Source organism: Sminthopsis crassicaudata, chromosome 2, assembly GCF_048593235.1.
Source record: "Sminthopsis crassicaudata isolate SCR6 chromosome 2, ASM4859323v1, whole genome shotgun sequence".
Classification (NCBI taxonomy): domain Eukaryota; kingdom Metazoa; phylum Chordata; class Mammalia; order Dasyuromorphia; family Dasyuridae; genus Sminthopsis; species Sminthopsis crassicaudata.
In genome coordinates, this window is record NC_133618.1 from 262,581,009 (window position 1) to 262,604,933 (window position 23,925).

At 34.6% G+C, this 23,925-nt stretch overlaps 1 protein-coding gene across 1 annotated transcript in view; it reads right to left on the reverse strand.

Moving 5' to 3' along the window:
• Window positions 1-23,925, reverse strand: part of RYR3 (ryanodine receptor 3) — a 753,032-nt gene that overhangs the window by 94,528 nt on the left and 634,579 nt on the right. Inside the window, 2 exon segments of the mRNA XM_074289179.1 lie at window positions 13,774-14,014; window positions 17,253-17,573. Coding sequence (XP_074145280.1) covers window positions 13,774-14,014; window positions 17,253-17,573 — 562 coding nt within the window.

Genomic DNA, 23,925 nt, shown 5'->3' on the forward strand with positions numbered 1-23,925 from the left:
TGGCAGGTAGACCAATACATGTTAAATATGTAACACATTTTTTAAATTAAAGTTTTTTTTTATTTTCAAAACATATGCATAGATAATTTTCAACATTCATCCTTGTAAAACCTTGTGTTCCAAATTTTTACCTTCCTTCTCCCCATCCCTGTCCCCAGATAGCAACTAATCCAATATATGTAAAACATGAGTAATCCTATAAATATTTCCACAATTATCATGCTGCACAAGAAAAATAAGATCATGTAAGAGGACTTGCCAATACCACGCCAGCCTTGGACATCAGAAATGGGTATGATGGCTCAGATAATCTGAGGGTAGCCTTGTAAGGATGAACAAAATGGTGCTAGGAGGAAGGGGGTCCCACCCAAAGCAGCAATGTGGCAGTTCCTGGGAGAGGCCTGCAGGACCTTAGAGGGGAGTACCTTGAATATCCTTATTAGGAAAGGAATGCACACATCATATCTATGTGTAGCTTCCTGTAGAGAATCATGTACCTACTGTAGGTTAAGAATGTGTTCACATAGGATGTAGAAAGTAGAATCAGGAGATAAAAGGACTGATAGTTTTTGTAATAAAGCAGAGTCTCACACCACCCTTGGCTCTCACCCCTCATTGCTCACAGTCTTGGCCATTCAAGTGGACAGGCAATGCTGGTCACATAAGGCCTGTTCCACTTGGGAGTTGGAGCTGTGACCCCCAACAAGATCAAAAAAAAAATAAGAAAGAAAACAAAACACAACCAAACAATAAAAAGATGAAAATGCTATGTTGTGATTCAAACTCCGTTCTCACAGTCCTCTCTCTGGCTCATCTACAGATGATTCTTTTCATCACAAGATCATTGGAACTGGTTTGAATCACTTTGTTGTTAAAAAGAGCCATGTCCATCAGAATTGATTATTGTATATTCTTCTTGTTGCTTTGTACAATGATCTCCTGGTTCTGGTCATTTCATTCAGCATCAGTTCATATAAGTCTCTCCAGGCTTCTTTGAAACTATCCTGCTGATCATTTCTTATCAAACAATAATATTCCATAACATTCATACATGATAACTCATTCAGCCATTCTCCAACTGATGGGCATCCACTCAGTTTCCAGTTTCTTGCCACTACAAAGAGGGCTACCACAAACAGTCCCTTTCCCTCCTTTATGATCTCTTTGGGATACAGACCCAGTAGAGGTACTGCTGAATTAAAGGGTTTATACATTTTGATAGCCCTTTGGGCATAGTTTTGAATTGCTCTCCAGAATGGTTGAAACAGTTCACAACTCTATCAACAATGTATTAGTATCTCAGTTTTCCCACATCCTCTCCAACCTTTATCATTCATTATCTATTACTGTCGTCTTAGACAATCTGAAAGATATAATCTGTAGTAATCTGAGTTTAGTTTTTTAAAATTAATTTTAATTTAATTTGCATTTCTCTGATCAATAGTGATTTAGAGCACCTTTTCATATAATTAGAAATGGTTTCAATTTCTTCATCTGAAAATTCTGTTCATATCTTTTGACCATTTATCAATTGAGAATGGCTTCAGTGGTTATAAGTTTGAGTCAATTCTCTATGTATTTTAGAAATGAAGTCTTTTGAATATAAATTTTTTCCCAGTTTATTGCCTCCCTTCTAATCATGTTTGCATTTGTTTTGTTTGTGCAAAAACTTTTCAACTTAATATAATTAAAATTATCCATTTTGCATTCTATATCTATAATGTATTCCACTTCTTCTTTGGCTACAAATTCCTTCCTTCTCCACAGATCTGAGAGGAAACTATCCTATGTTCTTCTAATTTGTTTATAATATTATTCTTTATGTCTAACTCATGAGCCCCTTTTGACCTTGGTATAGGATGTTAGGTGTTGGACAACACATTTTTAGAAGAGATATTGGAGTGTTATGCACAAGGAGACCAATATGGTGAAGAATTTATGCTCCACAGAGACTGGATGAAGAAACTTGGTTAAAAAGCTTGGAGAAGTCTGAGGGGGCTTGATAGCTAACTTTGTGCTGTATTGTGGCAGAGAAATTAGATCTGTTTTTCATGGCCCAGTGTGTTAAGGACCATGCCTAGGTGAAGGGGCATGTCAATTCTCTGAGAGCCTCCACATCTGTGAATTATACTGAAGGAGTTGCAAAGCAGCCTTTGCTGACACAAGTATTGTTTGTGGGCTGGGAAAATAAATTGAAGACAGAGGGAAGAGGAGAAAGGTCAGAAAACACAATGGCCTCTTGGTGGAGAGGTCAGAGAACAGCAACTGCTGAGTTGAACTGAGAAGAAAGAAAAAAAAAAACAAAGAACTGAGTCTCTTTGTATCATTATCATCCTTTCATATGAAGAGATCTATTCTACAGATCTGAGTTAGACCTCCAGCAGCCACTGGCAGGTGGCTCCAGTATCACAACACCAATGGGCAAAATTAGTAGTAATAATAGCTAGTATTTATTTAGCATTTTAAGATTTGCAAAATGCTTTAAAATCCCATTCAAATCTCATGAGCCTGTGAGGTAATTGCTATTATTATCATCCCCATTTTACACATAAGAAAATGGAGACACAGAGAGAGGTTAAGTGAGTTCCCCAGTCCACAGCCAGTAAAGGTCTCAGGCAGAATTTGAACTCAGATCTTCCCAACTCAAAGTCCTACTTAGTGAGTTTATTCACTTACCCTTTAGTTGGAAGTTATTAAGAGACATATTTCAGTTTAATTAAAGAAAAAGTGAAATGCAGATTCATAGAGGCATATTTTTGATTCAATCTATGTATAAACACTCTTCCTATTCCAGCTTTGGAGATAATGAGTTTTTCATCCACAGAAGTATTCCACCAGAGGATAGATAACCATTTCCATCCAGGAGTTTCTGAAGAAATTTTTGCTTAGGTATGTATTAGACTAGATAACTTTTGAAGTATATTGGATTTTGAAGATTCCAATATAACTAACTCTCTCTCTCTCTCTCTCTCTCTCTCTCTCTCTCTCTCTCTCTCTCTCTCTCTCTCTCTCTCTCTCTCTCTCTCTTTTTAAAGAAGGATTATTCTGTCCATTACCACTTCTTGGCCATCAAAACAGATTTCATATACTTTTGAGTCCCTAAATTTTGAGATTCAAAATTAAGTCCCTAAGCAACTGGACTATTTTGGGGGCATTTGAGTCATCAGATTAAAATCATTAAGCAGCCTATGCCTTTTGCACATACTATAGCATGTGCCTTGTGTGTTAATGAAAGCTGGATGTCACTAAGATAGTATAACAATTAAATGAAGGTGTCTTTTATTAACTCCCATCTCTTATGTTTCCTGATTTTTGTTTTCTCTAAGTCACCTCCACTCTCACTTTCATTTTTTCCTCAACCTCCCTATATTTAGTAAGGCCTGAGGTTAGTGATGAGCTTTGGTTTCCTTCCTATTGATTTTTGTGAGAAGTCAGGTGTCAAGCAGACAACAAAGTGTCTATCTACTCACTCTTTCATAGTTTAGTTAAGATGTGTTTTGCTGATCCTCATTGTGACCTTGAATAGGGTTGGACGAGGAAGGCCTCTCCCTGCACACAAAAGAAATAAAACAGAAATAGCCACTCTAGTGGGCTTCTAAGGTGCAGGAAGATTGGTGGCTAAGAATTAGACTAAAGGACTACTTCAAGCTTTTTACAATAGAAGAATCTATCATGTTAAACCAAACTTTGGCATAATCTTGAATAATGAAGGAAAAAAAATTGTAAACATTTATTAAGTATAAATCACTGTGCTAAACACTGGGCAAATTCAAAAGTAAAACATTCCCTCAAAAAGCTTACGTTCTAATGAAGTCAAATATCTCGAAGTCAGGTACCAAGGAAAGAAGTTCAAGCCTTGATGGGATGGACTTCAATAGTCATAGGGTTGACAAGTCAATTAAAAAGAGCATTTGACTGATACATTGAGCCCTAGGGAGGGAGTTACACAATTGAATGGATTAATTAACTTACCCAGAGAATGGTGACATAATTTCTGGGGCATGGGCATTCCCTTCCACTTATGCATACTGTAAATCATCTATGTCTTAGTATTCTGTGTTTTTAAAATTACTATTGATGAATAAATTTATCACTTGTTCCCACAGGAGGTCAACAACATGCCATGAAAAGGTATTGGAATATAGGGTTGGTAAGTTAAGTTTTTAACAATAGGAACAATATTGGATGATATGTGTGTGTGTGTGTGTGTGTGTGTGTGTGTGTGTGTGTGTGTGTGTGTATTTATAGATACCTCACTGTTACAATTTCTATTCATTTATGTAAGGCAATATATTTTAGGGATACTTTCATATTTCCATGTAAAAATATTGAGAAGGTTGTATTTAAGTTGGCTGTTTTGTTTGTCAGTGATTTTGTAATTCTTCCAGAACCACATAACTATTTATTTTTTAAATCTGAGAAACATAATTCAAATTGCCAGAATAACCTAGCAATCATCTCTCTAGCCAGTCCATCACATTTTTAGACATGCTATAAAGCTTTTCCTGAAAACAAGTTTACCTTTACCTCTTTTCAGATTTTTTACTCATGCCCTGGAACCAAAATGAGCTCATCTTCCTATACATGACAACTTTTCAAATATTAGAAGTCGGCCATGATGTCTTTTCTTTTTCTTTTTTTGACCGTTATTATTATTTTTTTAAACAAAGCTTTTTAATTTCAAAATACATGTACAGATAGTTTTCAAAATTTGTCCTTGAAAAACCTTGTGTTCATTTTTTTCTCTCTCTCTTCCCTAGATAAGTAATCCAATATATATTAAACATGTGCAATTCTTCTATACGTATTTCCACAATTATGCTGCATAAGAAAAATCAGATCAAAAAGAGAAAAAAATGAGAAAGAAAACAAAATGCAAGCAAACAACAAAAAAAGTGAAAATACTAGGTTGTGATTCACATTCATTCCCTCAGTCCTCTCTCTTGGTGCAGATGGCTCTCTCCATCACAAGATCATTGAAACTGGCCTGAATATCATATAAGTCTTCTCTTTAGGCTAAATATACTCAGTTATTTCAACCAATCATCATTTGATATGCACTAAAAGCCCCTAATTATTTTGGTTCTTCCTCCTCTGGGTAGTTTATCAATATCCTTATTAAAGCATAGAACCAGAACCAAAGATAATACTTCAAATGGGGTATGACAAGGAAGAGTAAAATGGAAACTATTTATCTCAATGCAAACCAAGACCTTATTATTTTTTTTGGTTACTACATTAGACTGCTGGCACAAACTTATTTTGTAGTTCATGAAAACTCTCTGATCTTCTTCAGAACAACTGCTGCCTATTCATGCTTTCCCCATCTTATACTTGTGAAATTGATTTTAGTATCCTAATATAAGATTATATGTTATCCCTTTTGAATTTTGTCTTCCTGAATTTAGCCTCATGCCCTATTCCAGAAGTGTCAGAAAAATGCAGTCATCAAAACCTTTGAGTGTGTTTAACTAGATTACAATGTAATTAGGAAATATTTAACAAAATAAATAAAAAATATAATAAAACACAAAATATCACATTTTAAATAAAATCAATATGCAAATTAATGGCCTGAATTTCCATTTCAGTTTGATAGTTTGCTCTAACTGTTGAAGTTTAAACTTTTACCCTAAATTCAAGACTTTATATCAATTCCTTCTATATTATTTTCTTGCATTTAGTCCAATTTTTACTTATCAATATTCTTTTGGATTTTGACTCTGTCATCTAGTACAATATATTAGCTAGACATTATAGGCAAATTTGATGAGGACATTATCTATGGCTTTATTCAAGTAACAGATAAAAATATTAAATGGCAAAGTACTAACATGGGTTTCTGGGGTATTCTACTGGAAACCTCCTGTCACATCAATGAGGAACTCTTAACTACTCTGAGTCCAGCCATCTAACCAATCCTGAATCCTTTGGCTTTATTATCATCTAATCTATATATTGTGATATTTTCATAAGAATAGTATGAAATATTTATCAAAAGCTTTGATTAAATCTAGTTAAACCATACTCACATTACTCCCCTTATCTATTAGTTTAAAAATCCTATCCAATAACAGAACCACAACAAAAAACTGCTAGGAAATGAAGTTAATCTAGCAAGATCTGCTCTTAATGAAACCCTGCTGGTTCTTTGTAATCAATGCTTCTCTTTTTAGATCTATTTCACCCATCTTTTTAATAATCTATTCTAGAATCAAAGCAAACGTATTGGCCTATAGCATGCAGGCTACATTATTTTCTTTTATTTAAAAATTGGGGCAACTTTTGCTTCTTTCCAATTTTGTGGCACTTCTCCTTTCATATATCAATGCTGATAGTTCAGCAGCCACATTTGCCTGTTCTTTTTAATACCTAAGGATGTAGTTCATTTCACTTTTATTCATTTGGAAATTAGATATCTTCTCATTGTCTTCTGTCTTATCCTAGGTATATTGACTCCTTGTTGGTCACTTGTGCTTTGTCAATTATTTTCAATGTCAAAATGAGTTTCTTTTGTAGAGAAAACAAAATAAAATTTGAACGGCTCTTCCATCTCTTCATTGTCAGTTATCATTGTCCCAGACATCCCAAGCACAGTTCCTATCTATTCCTTCTTTGAGACTCCTTATTCTTTTGATAAGAATAAGCAAAAGTCCTTGCCCCACATTGTGGGCGCCAAATTGTAAAGGTCGGGTCATCTTAAGTTATCCTTCCAGACTGCCGTCTCAACTCTGTCTCCCAGCTAGACTGTTCTCCAGGCTCAATGTTGCCTCTTTTATCTTCACAGAGAATGGGCATGTGAGAATTCAGGGGCTTGTGGGAAAATACTTCAACCAATAAACTTGCTCCTCTTAAAGGTGCAAACTCCTTTAAACATGTAAACTCCTCCCCAAAAGTCCAAAGGTGCAAACTCCTTTCAAAGGCCTGAACCAAAGGTGTGAATTCTGAGCTAGAGAATTGCCCAGACAACCTGAGTTATCACTTTGTAATCCTAACACAATCTAGTTTAAAAAATCCAGGCTTTTTTTTGTCCTTTATTTCCCTCACCAACCTCAGCAATTTTGAGTTTTGTCATTGCTTCCAACATTTTTATAGGACCATACTATGTTGTTATATTCATCTTGGTTTTGTTTCTAGCTTCTGCATTTATTTTTAAAAAATCTAAGTACATTGATAAGTTTTTTTTGTATACCCATTAGTCTCTTCAGACAAATCTTTTTTCACCGAAATTTTCGTTTTGTGTTTTTATAATTTCATTTTTTAAATATCTGTAGTCCTACCAGAGCTGATTTCCTCTGAAACATTTTACTCCAAGGGATTCTACCTATATTATTCCTTTGAACTCATTGAAATCTGCCTTCCCAAAATGTATGCCATAGTAGGCCAAATTTTCCTCTTTTCTATCATAAATTCTAAGAGAATTTGTTCTCTCAAGGTTTCTATTATTTCCATACTGATAATCCATACTGGTAATTTATTTAAGTATAAATCTGTTAGTGTGAATTATCTGGAGGTAAGGGTATGATAACCTATATAACAGAGGGAGAGAAGGGAAGGAGAGAAGGATGGAGGGAAGGAGAGAGGAAAAGGAAGAAAGAAGGAAAAAAGGAAGTGAAGAAGGGAAGGAGAGGAGGAAAGGAAAGGAGAAAGGGAAGGAGGGAAGAGAGGAAAGAAAGGAGGGAGAGAGGGAGGGAGGGAGGAAGGGAGGAAGAGTCAGGTAGTAATTTGTCCATATAGGGTATCATATTCTTACCTACAGATGCTCTTAAAAGCTTTTTTCCCCCCTTCTTTTGGATCTCTAAACTCTCCCAAAATATTATGGAGCTTACTGGCTAGATTTCTTAAGGACCATGCCTTAAACCAAAACATCTCATCATCTTCACTATATATATGTATATATATATATATTTATATATGCAAGACTTTTCTACAAAAGCTGGAAGCAATGTCATGTAATAACTGCTTACCTCACAGTGCTGTCTGAGATAAGTCCATCACATATCTTATATTGCTACATAAATCTGAGTTAATATAAATATTATTATTATTAAGCTATCTCTTTCCCCCCTAACTTGAATCTCTCTAAATTTAGTAATAAAATACACAAAGAAGTATAAGATGAAGATATAGACCACAGATAGTATTAAATTCACATTGGATCCTAAAAGGGAAATGTTCTTTGCACAATTTCATAAAGAGTTTCTTTTTTTTTCACCTTTATTAGGTATGAATTTATCAAGATCCTATAAACATGAGATGGAATGAAGGAAAACTAAAAATGTCACCCAAAGTAAAGAAATCCAAAAGGCACTTTATAATTAAGTGAGATATGTGAAATTTTACTTAGAATGTCACTTATTCAGTACTGTAATCTTAATATGGGAAAGAAATAATCATTCTTTCTACTTAATTTTCCCTCTGACTATGCTTGTTTCTTTGTTAAGTAAAACTTGCTTGTGTACTGTTGAATGATTAGTTGGTGAAGCTCTTGGATTAGTTATACAAGGTTTTCTAGGGAAAACTATTTCATGTATTTGTTCTTAACATCCCAGATTATAACCAAAGAAAAAAATCAGAATGAGAGAAAGTGAGAAAGCAAAGACTCTTTAAAAGTTTTAAGCCTTGGTAACTTAATTGTACTGCTAAAAGAAAGAAAGACATTTAGATTTGTAGGAACTGATTTGAAGAAATAAAATTGTTGGTTAAAGGATGATGATGGACATGTCTAGCAGGGAATTAGAAATATGGGAATGTGGAAAAGCTAGATAACACAATGGATAGAGGCACTGGCCCTGAAATCAAGAGGTCCTATGTTCAAATCTGACCTCAAATACTTGACACTTGCTAGCTATGTGACTTTCTGCAAGTAATTTAACACCATTGCCTCACAAAAGAAAGAAAAAAAGAAAAGAAGGAAGGAAGGAAGGAAAAAAGGAAGAAGGAAGGAAGGAAGGAAGAGAAAGGAAGAACGAAATGTGGGAATGAGAGAATCATACTTGATTGCTAAGGGAAATCATATACAAAGAGAAGATTAAAATGACAAAGAAAGAATTTAATATATAATGCTCACATTTAAAATGTAAGAAGATTTTCAGCCTTCTACATTTAAATAGAAATAAGGGGTCGGGTTCTTTCGGACATTACTGAATAACTAAAACAAGAAAAATTAGCTTTATGTGTTTAAAGTCAGGGCTATCATAGTGCTATATTCCTCAGTTAGTTGGGTCTAACTTTGCTTCATTTTTGAAATGTTGTACTTTGAAATAGTATACCAATTAGTCACATACTCATTAAGTAAAATTCACCTTTAATGCTCAACTCAAGAAAGCTAGATTCTTACCAAGATCAAATGTTATTGATTTCCATCAAAGCTACTTAGTAAGTCTTGCATAGATACCTCTACACAATTCAGGTGCACTGGAAACTAAAATCAACAGTTTTATAGTGATATTACAAGTGTTTCCTAAAATGTGTAGGGAAAAACTGGATGAATTAAATAGTGATAAATGAATTAATTATGATCATATCAAAGACTCTCTGACATTGCCATTTTTAGCTACTATCAAATGTTCCACAAGTAGAACTTACTGTGTTCCGGGTCTTGATCATTAATAATGACAGATTCAATTACAGAGCTATTCTAGGAGCAACTATACCTTATCTTGTTTGTTTTATCTCCCCAAGGCTGACAAAATCTTTGCTAAACTTGCAATACAATTATCGTAATTGAAATTGTCAAAATTTCAAAGTATTCCTTTGGAAAAAAATATTCTATTTCTTTGTGTTTAGTTATGATCATTTAATTAGGTATTTGTATTTTTTTTAATTTAAGGAGTTCCTCTTTAAATCATAAATTCATTGTGAATTTTATTCACAATTATTTAAGAAGACTACTTTAAACAATTGGGTTTATAAGAAATGCCAATTAGGTTTGTCTAGACTGACAATGTCGAAAAATGTAGTTTGTGGGAGGAAGATATCCACAGGACTTTGAGATATATAAAAATGGTAAAAATGGTTCAGGTGATGCCTTTTGACACATAGTTGTTGGCCTCATTCTCTCTTCCAGAGCCACTGAAATCCAGTGGCAAGATAACCATCAAGATGACTGTTGATGGCATGGGATTCAGTGAATGGTCATGGCAGATTCAATCAATCAAGCTCTGGATACTCCCCAGTACCTGCTTCAATCTCCCTTGTGTCTCTTGGAACAACTAGGGAGATGAATCTAGGTGTCTTGTATAAAAAGAGTGATGGTCATTAGAAATCTATGACATCTGTCAGAAGACTGACAGTAAGATTGCTTGCTATCTTGTCCATTAACTAGGGTTCTTGATTTTGAAGTGGATTATCACTGAGAAGTTTAAAGAGTATCTTTTTTGGAGCTAAATTTTAAGTGTGTACTCATAATCTGCTGACCCATCCCTTTGACAAATAACAATTTGGAAAATGCCTGCAAGTGGTAGATAGCAGCATTAACCAACTGTGAATTCAATAGACATTAAGAAGAATGCAAAACATAAATGATCTGTCTTATAGTCAAATGGAGGTGCATTTGAGAGTCCAGAACTTCCACCAGGGAAAGTGCCAAAAGTATATATGAATCTCATTTCACTGAAATAATTAATTCTCTTTGTATCATTTATCCTTGGATGACTAACACTGAGAGAAAATCGTTTAAAAAGGATTCTGAGAAGTAATACAAGAAGCAAATAAGTGTATCTAAATAACCTAAGCTCCATCTCCTAGAAGACTTAGTGTTAAAACAATCTAGTGTTGGAGTGCTCCAAACTCACCTTGCATATTTGGAGAATATAAATACCAGAAAGGTTTTAGAACCTGTATTCACTGACTTCATCTATGGAAAAAGATATTAAAAACATAGGCCATAAGTAGGCAGGCACAAGAATGCACAAGCAGGAATCAAAAAGATTCCACAGTTACTAAAGCATTGTGAAAGAAGTATTTCTCTGAAAATGGTTTCCTTCTTGAAAATTCATTCTGACCACAGGAGAAACTTTATGCTCAAACTAGGGAAATATTGGCTTTGGAATGTATCTAAAAGTCTAGAACTCTTTAAGTTTTCATCTACAAGGATGAGAACACTGAGATCTGAATTTAACACATGATATTTCTAGTTCATGCATATATGACTAGGAATGATGTCATAGGCTTTCAACTATAGCTGCTGATGTTTGGAAATTCCTATTTCTATTTATTGACATGCCTTGGAAGCTTAGAAGATAAAGCTGTAGACAAAAATTATATATCTCCAAGCTGAAAGAGGCTTATAAACTAGCCATAACTACAGCAGAAAAGCTCTGAAAGAAGTAGATGATTGTCAAGATTTTCAGCAAAGTTCTTGAAAAATACACAAGTTAGTAGATGAGAAACTGGGCAACTTGACTGATTATAGACTAATAACAAACAGAAAAATGATACGAATATTGGTACCAGAAGACAATTCATCAAAATCACTTATTATTTATATAGGAGTTTCTGGAGGGAAGAAGTGATAGACATTCAGTTCATCAAAATATGATCCATATAATAGATTAAAATGTGATGCTTTAAGTGAAGTATTAATTGCCAGCTCTGTTTTTAATTTAGGAGAATCTCAATTCACTTGGAGTAAATAGAGAACTAAACCCAGAGGTAGCTCCTCTTCTAAACAGATTTAAGTTGTATGTACAGAGTGTACAGAGTGTACAGAGTGTACAGAGTGTACTCTAGTGTACAGAGAACACCTCTTATGTTTAACATGCTGATAGATAGTCTAGTTAGTTGAGAATATAAGTATAGGTCTGACCAATTGTTAGCCTGCACTATTAACCATTTCTGGTACAGGCACAGAAGAATCAGCAGATCACAGTAAAATTACAATCACCCAACCTGTTATCAGGCTAATTGAGAATATTACAGGAGAATCAATCAATTAATCATGGGCTAACCAACTATTCTCATTACCTTTCCAAACAACTTTTGTTTCTTTTTCTAGAGGTATATCTTTGCTAATATTTAAAAAAAATACTTCTTGGGTTCAAATCTTTGGTAATATCCTATAAGCTATTTATATTGAATATACATCTTTCCATTACTCTGTGAGTGAACTGCAATTTTATTCTTTGGAGACTGGTATAGATCTGGATTAGCACAGCACAGCAGAAAAATAGTAATATCAAAAGGTAAGTTTTTGTTTCAGAGGAGAATTTGGGAATTATCACAAACATTGCAACATCTTCCAAATATTATCTAATTTGCTTCTTTCTCCTCTTTAATTTAGGGCTCAGCTCACTAACCATTTAAAATGTTGGTCTAGGACAAGTGCCAATAAGCTCAATGGCCTATCCATCCAATTGCATAAAAGGATAATATGTCCTTTTCATATAGTTGTGAAATTCATTTAGTAGATTCTGTAGTATCATAGATTTTGATGAAATCAACATAATAGGAACATCTGGAAGAACTCAGTATCTGTAGAGAATTCTGTTTTCATGTAAATTCTGGATAGTGGTATATACTTTGTGTTAGTGGCAAGCATCTTTAGAGAGCAAAAATCTTCCTGTTTCGTACCTCATTTAAATAAATAATCTAAGAACTGCTGAATATTATTTTGTAAACAAATTATCTTATCTTTATAGAATCTGATATTCTTCCTCCAAAAGTCAGCTTAGGTACTACCTTCTATATGGAGATTTTTCTGAGCTTCTCCTTTATCAGTGTTCTTACTCCTCTGGGGCCCTCCCAAATTTGCTTATTTGTGACTATGCTGTATGTTTTCCTTCTTCCTTGCAGTATCATTTAAGTTATTTAAGGGAGGAACTATTTCATTTTTGTTATTATATCCCTAGGATATAGTAAATGTATCGTACATATTAAGTGTTTTATAAATGCTTGTCAAATAGGTGCTAAATTTATAATGAGGATGTCAAGATAGTTATGATTGTTTTTTCCAATAGTATTTTAAACTCCTTTGTCAGTGGACATGTATCTCACACATTTATAGTAAATTAATGTAATTTTTCAACAGCTAAATTACTATTTATAGACTGTCTCAAAATTATAATTCTTAGTATCCCATTCCCTGTTTATTGCCATACTATTACAGTTATTGAAGAAACAGAAGAGTATTTTTATCAGTTTCATGGGTTACCATGGTGAAATAATTCAATTTCTGATCCTAATTATCCTCAGATAGTGGACATAATTTGAAGTAGAATGTACTTGAAATATTTCCAGTATGATAAACCTTCTAAAGCCTCTGTTCCATTTGCATTATATTTGAAAATCCCAGGCCACCACTATGCCATAATGAAGAACTACTGTAGGACTTTAGTATAGGTATAGATATACAGTAAGTTTAGCATTTCTAATCCTTAAGTTTAAAAATGTGCATATATTTATTTGAAGGCTATTTGCATAGAGAAGAAGAGCTCAATGTAGATACTACTTATGACTGAAATCTAGAATTACAGGAAATTTTAAATCACTATGCCACCCAATATATGAATGCCTTCTTAAACTTTTCAAGAGATAGGACATTTTCTATCATTAACACTATCAGAAGAACATGGGTGGCACTGGTGAAATCAATTACTCTAAAGACTTCTGAGAAGTGGTCATACATGGACTGCAAATGGTTAAGGTCATTTATTGCCCCTTCATCTTGCTAAAAATTTGGCTCTTGACTTTGTCAGTGACATGCCTGACATTCAACACAACCATACAATAGCCCCTTGCCCAAAACATATGAAGAATTTTTTGTTCTCTCACCTGTTATTATCAACATAACGAATTAACATAGGGTAGAATGCATAGAGATCCCTGCAGAGGACAGCAAACTCATCCAAAATGAGGAGTTCTGCTTCTTGTGTATCACCTTTGCTGTCTGCTTTAAGCTGTTCCTCTTCCAATACAATCTTCACTGCCTTCTTTTTCAGTTTCTCCAGGGTTGGGATGAAGTGACTTTTAAGCAAGTCAGATCTGGCTTTGCTGATGATAGGCTGGGCATAAACTGCATTTGGAAACATAAGACTCACCTCAGTTAGGATAACTGTATTTATATTGAATGAAATAAGCAAAAAATAATCTTTTTAAAAAACCTTTTGTAGCCCTACATCATATGCTAGTAAACAGTGTGCCAGGATATGAGAAATATTCTTTTTTACATCTCTGGCTTTTTAGGCCTCAAGGTTCTCTTTTCTAAATTACTATAGTGACTATATGAATTACATAAATGACTATTTATATGTTGTTGGGAACTGTTGATTAATGATTTTATCTAAAATTATCATATGATTTTGATGATCTATAAGCTCCTTAAGGACAGGGAACCACATATTAAACTTTTATATCCCTCACTTTCTATTTTTCTTTTTTTTTGCTACAAAAATTATCCTTAAAAAACACATATCTCTGGATACTTGAGAGATGATTGCAAAATGAAGAGGTTGCTCAGGAGATATGTGGAAGATGCGAGATAAACTAGAGTGGAAATAATGGCTGCAGTGGAGAGGGAAGTTAAGATAGTGTGACAGAAAATGATCACATTGTGAGTGCTTATGGTATAGTATCAATAACCAATACTAACCTCATCTTTTTTAGGTTGTTAGGTTCTGTAGTTCAAATTCATAAAATATTGAGATTAAAGCAAAGGGAGGAAAAACAAGGCTTCAATAACTGATTTTTCACTTTTGAGTCTTGATTTTAGAGTATACTTAGATTCAGATCATTTAAAAAGAAGCATACACTATCTCACTAGTATAAATCTCTCCCCCCCCCCCATTTCTGTCATTCATCAAGAAGTCATTCTAGACAAAGGAAGGTTAAAAGAATTGGATAATTAAATTTATCAAAGAGTGAACCTCTTCCCAAGGATGTGACTGACCCAGATTTCAAAAGCTTCTTATCATAATAATAAAAAGATTGATTTTTGGGCTTATGTCAAGAACAATTATGCCTAATGTGAATGATTTTATTTTATAACTATAATGGTCCTTATTATCTTACTTGATCCTAAATGACTAAAACTATTTATACTTTCAGTAATATTCATATCTGTGCCCTTCATGCCATGTTATTTGATCTCTGTATACTCACAGGGAATTAGGATATGTTTTTAGAAGGAAAAATGACAAGTTTTATTTAGATAGTAAATATCACTTAAGTTTGGGTAGGAAGTATTAATTTCATTAATTTATAGCTCTATAGTGCCTAATACAATGTTTTACACATAGCTTAAGCCCTTAAATATTTTTAAAAATTTCATCTCACCTGGTTTCTGGGTCAGAAAGGGATGGGTTGCTGTTTTTTCTTCTCCTCATCTTATCCCCAACTTGGCAAGTGACCGTCAGAAATGGGTCAGGCTTCTCAAGGGGCTTTAAGGCTCCTATCGCTTTGGTTATTTGAAGGGGCCTGAGTTAAGTAGAACTACCATTGCATAGTTCCACTAAATAACAGTATTGGTCTCATAACAGTAGTAACAATCTTTAGTTTTGATAATTTTTCAGAATCTGCCTCTATAATAAGTACAATCTACTTTGAGTGATTTCTTACTATGAATGATGTATACATGCTTCACATTTCCTGTGTTTTTGAAGACATTTCTATATAAACCATTTAACAATCTGCTATTTATTATTATTAAAACCTACTATATTTGAAATTATTCTAAATGCTCTGAAAAGGCATTAAAAAGACCCAAAAAACAAAAAACAGAAGGCACAGCCAATACAACCATGGAGCTTAAATAATCCCATATATACACACAGATACACACCCAAGAATCACATGCTAAGTGAGAAATAATAAGCAAGTGTTAACATGGGAAAACCTGAGTGATCAGAAGCATTAGATAGGGTTAATCCAGGTTAACTTGCATGTCTTTAGCACAGAATTCTGAAGTTAGGGTAAAACATGACTATTACTTGGGAATCATGGCAAAAGGGTTCATATGTGGGAGCTGTAGAAGCTGTAAATGAATAGATTAACAGCAATATGACACTTCAGCTTACAAAGGTCTTCAATTCAATTCAATTCAAAAAGTCACTTGTTAATGACCATCCAGTCTTCCAATGAGAGAAAACTTAGTATCTCAAAGGATAGTAAGCCAATTTTTGGATATGTAATAATTAAGAAGTTTCCTTTTTGTATTCTGTTAAAATCTTTAATTTCTACCCACAGGTCTTAGTTTCCTTCTGAGATAACTCAGAATATATTTAATTGCTTCCACATGAAAGGTCTTCAAAAATTTGCAGACAAATATTATGTCTCCCCCTAAGTCTTTTTCTCTTCAGCTTATATATCTCTAGATTTTAAAATTGTCTTATAATATGTTATGTAGACCTTTTACCAACTGTACACTGGAATTGTCTTCCCCTGGAAGAGGTAAATTGTCTCATTGCCCCCCCCCCCCTTTTTTTTTTGCTGAGGCAATTGAGGTTAAGTGACTTGCCCAAGGTCACACAGTTAGGAAGTGATAAGTGTCTGAGGCTAGATTTGAACTCAGGTCTTCCTGACTTCAGGACTGGTGAATCCACTGAACCACCTAGCTGCCCCTCATTGTTCCTTTTAAAATATGGTCCTAGAAATGAACACAAATATTCCATATGTGTTTTGGCCAGAAAAGAGCAAAATACAATTCTTCCCTTGTTTTAGATTTTATATTTATATTACTACAGTCCAAGACTGCATTAGTTTTTGTTTTTGTTTTATTTTAAGCAACTAAGTTCACACTGATGTTAAATTTGGGAGTCAACTAAAATTCTTTTTTTGTTATTAATTACTTTTAAATGAGTTCTGTACCATTCTAAGATTCTTTACCTATGTGCAGGAAATTGCATTTATAAATACCAGATTAATCCAATTAATTGAGGCTATAATTAATCCTGTCAAGAAACTGCTGAATATCTTTACCAGATTTGTGCCATCTTTCCCTAAATATATCAAACTAACGTTTATCCATTATGACCAAAAAAATAAAATGAAATACTTTCAAACAGTTTTAAAAATCTAAAAAGACTATGCTTATAGTATTCCACTAATCTTTCATGTTTGGCATGCCATTCTTGGTGAACCTATCGTGGCTCTTAGAGAACAGTATTTCTCTATTTACTATTTAATATATAAGCAAAGGAAGGTCTAGGGGTGGAAAGATGTTTTCTCTACACCATTCATAGAGTTAGTAGAGAAGAGAGAAACAGCCCACACATCCCAAATCCCAGGTTATCTAATACATATAGTGCCCTAGGTACCTGCAATGCGCTTCATCCAGGAGGCCTCATCAATGCCTAGGTTGTTGTTAATGATTTTCAGAATATTTCCAAGAATGATGCTGAGGTGTTCAGAAGTAATTAGAGTACAGCAGGGTCCTGAACTGGGCGGTAGATTCTCAGGTCCTCGTTCCCACCAATAAGACAGGTAATTGCAAAGCATGGGTAAGATCACTTCAATGACATGGGGCATCTCTGTGTATCTGGCTCCTGACTCAGCCAGAGTGTTGATTTCCTTCATCAGTCCTTCCAGTTGGGGAATGTCTGGGCACATCTCTTCTACTGTATCAGGCATCCCTAGAACTGATCAAGAACGTACAGAAGGAATAAAACAACAGGATTTAGGAAAGATGATTGGTTGGAAATATCTTTCCCACTACCTTATTACTCTTTTTCTTATTAAACATCAATGTCTCCAAAGAATAGTATAGTAGGAAAAAACATTTTATCTGGAGTCAGAAGACCTGGTACAAGTCCTAGTTCTGCCAATTACTAGCCCTGTGACTTTGGGTAAATCTTAACTTCTTGGGGTTTGATTTTATAAATGTAAAAATGGAAGTGGGAGCACAAGGCAAATGATAGAATCACTAAGGCTTTCTATCTCTAGGACACTTCATTTAGGTTCTGCCCTACCATTCTCTTTATTAACATTATAGTTTTAAATCCAAATGAAAATTAAAAGTAAAACATTACAGAAATCTAGTTTATGATCCACTAGACATATACTTTTGTATTTCACTTTAATATCAAATAGATTAATTATATAGTTTATGGAGCTAAAAATATCTGAGGATGAGGAAGGAATTTTTTTTGTGAGTAACAACACTACAGTCATCTTTCAAATTAACCTGGATTCCTGTTTTTTCCCCCCATTTTTTTTATTTCATCACTCCTTAGTATTTCAAGAAAAATAGAAGGAAAATGAAGGGAGGAACTCAAATCAACATTTTTAGTTTATTAGGGATCTGGTCTCAAAACCACTGAGATATTTCTGCCCTGATCATAAATGATTTAATTTTTATGCTCTTCAGTTTCCATGTGTATGTGTGTGCATGTGTGTGTGTGAATCTATTTCTTTATGAGTGTTATTGATAGCCTTTTTGTCTGTGAGTTTTACTTTGCACTACAAATTATATTATTTCTAATACTACCGAACTTTAAGAATTTTTATATTCTGCTATTACTTCTGGCTTTGGCTAACAAAATTTTCCTTTAATAATCCACTATCTAAAGAAATATTATTTAAGAAATAAAGATTCCCTTTTTCCCCCTGGGCACTGAACAAAGGGGAAAGGGAAAGCAGATTATATTTCATTTAGATACAGGACCAAGAATAATTGTCAGATATTAAGACAAGTAACAGAGGGAGGCAGTGGAATCTCTTTTCCTAGAAATCATTAAGGTTAGATCCACATTAGACTATGATAGACCATTGATGGAACATAAGGTTAAGAACCAGATAGATTTTGAAATCCCTTTCAAACAGAGAATCCTATTATCCTTTCTTAATAAGTCAAGTAATCCAATAAGGGAAACATCAAAAGACATCTTGTGAGAAGATATGAGCTTCTAAATTTTGTCAGTTGTAAGTGATTATGTCCATTTTGTAGGCACATACATTTCTCCAAGTCACTCTTGGCAAGATATGCAAGGAAACAGAGGTTTATGTCTTGAGAAAAATGTATTCTCTTGGGCCTGCAATTTCAAACCCTGTTTTTGCTCTTCACTATAAACTCCAATTCCTCATCCTCTTAATTCTTTTCCAGACTGTCATTCTTTTCCTTTCTTCATTTTGACTCTTTGGTGAACTAGTTAAATTTGACACCTTTCTCTTTTCTCAAGTCCTTTGTTCCCTCTTCTATTGCTAATTTAGGCTTGATTATTCCCACCACCTGCTGCCTTTGGCCCTATTTGTTATTCACTGTTGAATGAAGCTGATGAAAATTATGAAACTTTGCTGATTGGGTTCTCTACAAATTTATGTTAAATAATTTTAATTTGGCCTTTTCTGTGGCAAAACAATTATTTCACACATCCCCAACTGGATCTTTATCCTATTTACCACAGTAGTTTTTCCAAGCCTTTTCATGCCTCCACAAAATTTTCATACCTCTTTCTTCCAAACCTATCTCATATTGCACTGAAAAAAACTGAGACCATTTGCTAAGAACTACTATCATTTCACATCACTCAGATACCTTCTGCTATTACTTCTTCCTCTGTTGAGGTGTGAGAATTGAGGGTAAGAGATCCCCTCTGGTCTCAAATCTGCAAAAGAATTCATAAATCCGAAGTTTGCAGCCAAAGGGGATTTTTTACAATAAGAATACAGCTTTCTTAGTGGGCAAAATCCTGTTAGGATAATCTTTGGAAATATCTGTGCATAAAGCCCTAGATATATTGGGGTTTCTTTTGGCTCCAAACCAGGGGCCAATTTCCAGATGAATGAGGGACTATTCTCCAACTCAATAGAGGCCTTGGCTATGCCTCAGGCTGAATGCTCTATCTAATATTCAGGGCTGGATTCTCTGACGTTTAGCCCTGGGACCAACCATGGATCCATTGGTCCCAGTAAATCTTTCCATTTAATAAATTCTGTATTTAATACTCTATTCTCTATCTTGCTCAGTTTCTCTGGCATTACAGATTCACTGAATATCTATTCCTTTCTTCTCTCATTTATCCTTCCCCACCCCCAAAGAAAAGATTATACTTAGTTTTGCTAAATAGGTGATTCTTGGTTGTAATCTTAACTGATTTGTCTTCCAGAATATTATAGTCCAAGTCCTCTGACCCTTTCATGTAGAAGTGGCTAAATCTTGTATTATCCTGACTCTACAATATTTGAATTTTTTTTTTCTGGCTACTTGCAGTATTTTCTCCTTGTCTTTCTAAGTTGTTTTGAGTTGGGACATTGTTTTTACTCCCTCTCCCACACCTGCCCTCATATTCTTATAGGTTCAGTAATTCTAGAGTTTGTTTTGAAGTATTATTTGAAGTTGTTTGGAGGGGAATTTGGGAAAGCTCAAATGAATCCCTACCTTTTCTTTGCCATCTTGGTTATGCTCTCTTTTATAGCCCAAAAGGCTTTTTCTTAATTTTCCTCCTTGACTTTTTTTTTTGATCCTATCTATTGCGTTTTCCCCCTGGATACTCTCTAGTCTGTAGATTTCCTGAATCCTTTTCTTTTGTTGTTCTCCTACTTTTCAGGCTCTTCACTGAGGTCACACCCTCTCCTTACCCCACCTTATACCCTCTACTAAAGGTGAATGTCCTCCAGTTCTCTATCAAAAGATCTCATATTTTCTTTCTATACATTCTTTGGCTTACTGATCTCATCAGCTCAGTTGGATTCAATTATCATCTTCATAGAGATGACTCTCAGATCTACTTGTCCAGTTTTAATGTCTTTCCTGACCTTTAGACTTGCATCTCTAGCTATTTACAGACATCTCAAAATGGAGATCTCCCAGATATCTGAAATTTAAACAAGTTCCAAAATGAAGTCATTAAACAAACTTTTCTTCTTAAGCTCCTTATTCTTGCTAAAGATACCACTGTTGTGCCACAGTTCTCTTTTAATGTCCTGACCCAGTTTCCCTAATTATCCTACCTTAGTTACTCTGCCTCAGGCTATAATCATTCCCTCTTAATCATTAGAATGTTTGATAGGGTAAAGGCTTTATATCTTCATCCAGTACCTCCCTCCATTAGGTCATCCCCATCCCAGGTGCCTCCCCCTACCCTGACAGAACCGGATTGTTAGTACCCGTGTTTCAGCTCTCAGCACCCTGACTCCACCCCTGCATCCGTCTACCCCTGTATCTGGGCCACATGTATATATGTCATTGAGAACTCATATTGTTTACTGGATTCATGGAGACCGTAGTCTCATTCAGCCCAGGACCAAACCATGGATCCATTTGGTCCCAGTAAATCTCTCCCTCTTAAATAAATTATTAAATACTCTCTAAACTCATCTTGCCTCAGTTTCTCTGGCATTACATCACCATCCTCAACAAGGATACCAGTGATACCAGGCACTCAGGCTTATAACATGTCATCCTAGACTTTTCATTCTTTCATCCTCCACCAATCCCCTGCAACCTCTATGCCCTATATTCATTTTATTGCCATGTCTTGTCAATTTTACTTTTGTAACATCTCTTTTTTTAATTCCCCTTTCTCTCCTCTGACATTGCTACTACCTTGGGCCAGGTCTTCATTAACTCATTACTCAAACTCTTTGCTTCCAAATATTTTGCATTCCAGTGATTCTAGCTTTCTTGCTGCTTCTCATACAGCATGCTCCCTCATCTATGCATTTTTAGTGGTCGTCTCCTATCTCTGGAATGTTTTTCTCCCATATCTTTATCTCTTAACTTCCCTGATTTACTTCAGGTTCGAGCTAAAATCTCACTTATAAGAAATCCCTATTAATGCCAGCATCTCTCCTCTAATGATTTTCTAGAATATGTCCCATGTAGATCTTGTTTGTAGATCTTTGTGTGTCATTATTTATTATATTGGGGGCACCTAGTGGCAGAGACTGTCTTCTGCCTTTGCTTCCCAAGCATTCAGCACAATGCATAGCACATAATAAGTGTTTAATAAATGCTTAAGACTATTATATGCCTATCATATCCTATGATTTCCTCAACTGGGACTCAATTGATGAGGAATTTCCTCATCAAAATACTTTCATAAGTAAATTAGGTACAAGATTTGCTTAAGGTAGATGCACTGGAGTCATTAAAAACTTATGCTTGATCTTTGAGTGGAAAAAAAAAACACAACAACAACCCATATTTGTAATTTTAAAGATATCTATCACTTCAAATGCCACAAAATAAATCCATATGATGAAGTCAATTGACTTGTCTAACTAGAAATAGGCCAAACCAAAAAATCATCAGCAGGGAGTTTTGAGTGCATACTGTTTTTTCATTTAGAGTTAGAATATTGGATTTTGATTCCTCTTGAGTATCTATTACTATGAGGAGATTTTCTTCAAGGCAATCACTTTTGTAACATATGTGAAAGATATATGAAATAGAGACTTTGCTGGTTGTATCACAAATGGGATATGCATGTATATACATTAAGATATACATAGTAAACAATTTTCTAGTAAGGTCAGGAAATGGGCCTGTATTTTATACATAAGTGTCCAATATACATCTGATTATTTGAATGCTAGTAAATTTAGATCCACTCAGAAATAGTAATTTGTCTAGCACCACAAAGTATGCTACTAGTAGAGCAGAACTTGTACAACCTTCTTCTCCCTCTCACTTGTCCCTCATCTCCTGACCTCAAATCCAATGATAACATGCCATAGTACAGAAAGAATACTGGTTCTGAAATCAGAGGACCCAGGTTCAAAGCCGGCTTCTGACACTTGCTATCTTTGTCAGCATGAGTAAATTATTTAACTCCCATGGCTTTTGGTTTTCTCATCCATCAAATGAGGGAGCTTGATGACAGGGCCTTAGAGCTTCTCTACATTTCCATATTTATGATAAGCCACAACCAAAAATCTTTCCCCTCTTTAGGAACGTTCTTATTGGATCAATACAACAGAAGAAAAAAATGATATTTCCTGTGTTGAAGAGGTGGGAAGACAATATGAATGGGAAATGGGGAAATGTATGGAGTGCTTCCCTTTCCCAAGTATTACTGTGAACACTAGCACAAATTGAGCCACTCAACAAATTTTTGTCTATAAGGAGTCCTTCCAGGACAATGGGAAAGGAGACAACTTAATTTCTTCATGCCATTTGAAGCATAAGAAGCATACTGTCCCATGTTGTAGTTTAGGTGCTTATAAACTTGGAAGTAGCCATTTTACTTTCAATTAACCGTTGGTGCCTTGACTATGTCCTCACATCACTTGATTTTCACTGAGCTTTTATGTATTTGTCTAGTGCTGCCTTGCTTTAGCTGCATGGATGGTCTGGGAAAAGCATACTTGGAAATTTTTTCATGGTGCTATCTAAAGGAGAAGGAAAGGAAGGTAGTTCTTCTAAACTTAAGAGTTGGAATGCAATTGTTAATACTTTCTCATCTATAATTACTCAAACTTTTCTCCTCTTCATTCTAACACAAGGAATTCAACTCTTTATTGTATTATTTAAAACATCTTAGTGATCCTTTCTTCTTCTTTTTTATCTGGAATAATTAGAATAAAATACAAAGTTGTCATGGCCTAGCATTTTGGGACTTTTGCATAAGAGTAGTGCTGATACAGGGTACCAGGATAATTTTCCACGGTGCTTGTCCATCCATACACAATGTCTTTTTCCTATCACTGATAAAAGCAGATAGACAAGATTCCCTGAGCTACACTAAACTTTTTTTTAGAATATTTACATTTAATTTATACTTATGTTTTGATTGTGTGATTCTTTTAATAAAGAGAAAGAAATAACCCCAAACTTTGGTTAAGTTAATAACCTAGTAAAAAGAAATTAACATTTGTTTCAGACATCACCAAATTAGCATAGTTTTCCAAATCTTTATTTGAGAAGCTTTCAACTCCATTACTCTGCCTTCAAGGTGGTAAATACTGTTTTGGAGGCTTGAATCTGTAATATAATTGGTAGAGGGAACTCCCAAATCAGAAAACTTGCTCAGGACAGAGCAGTTGCCTGGG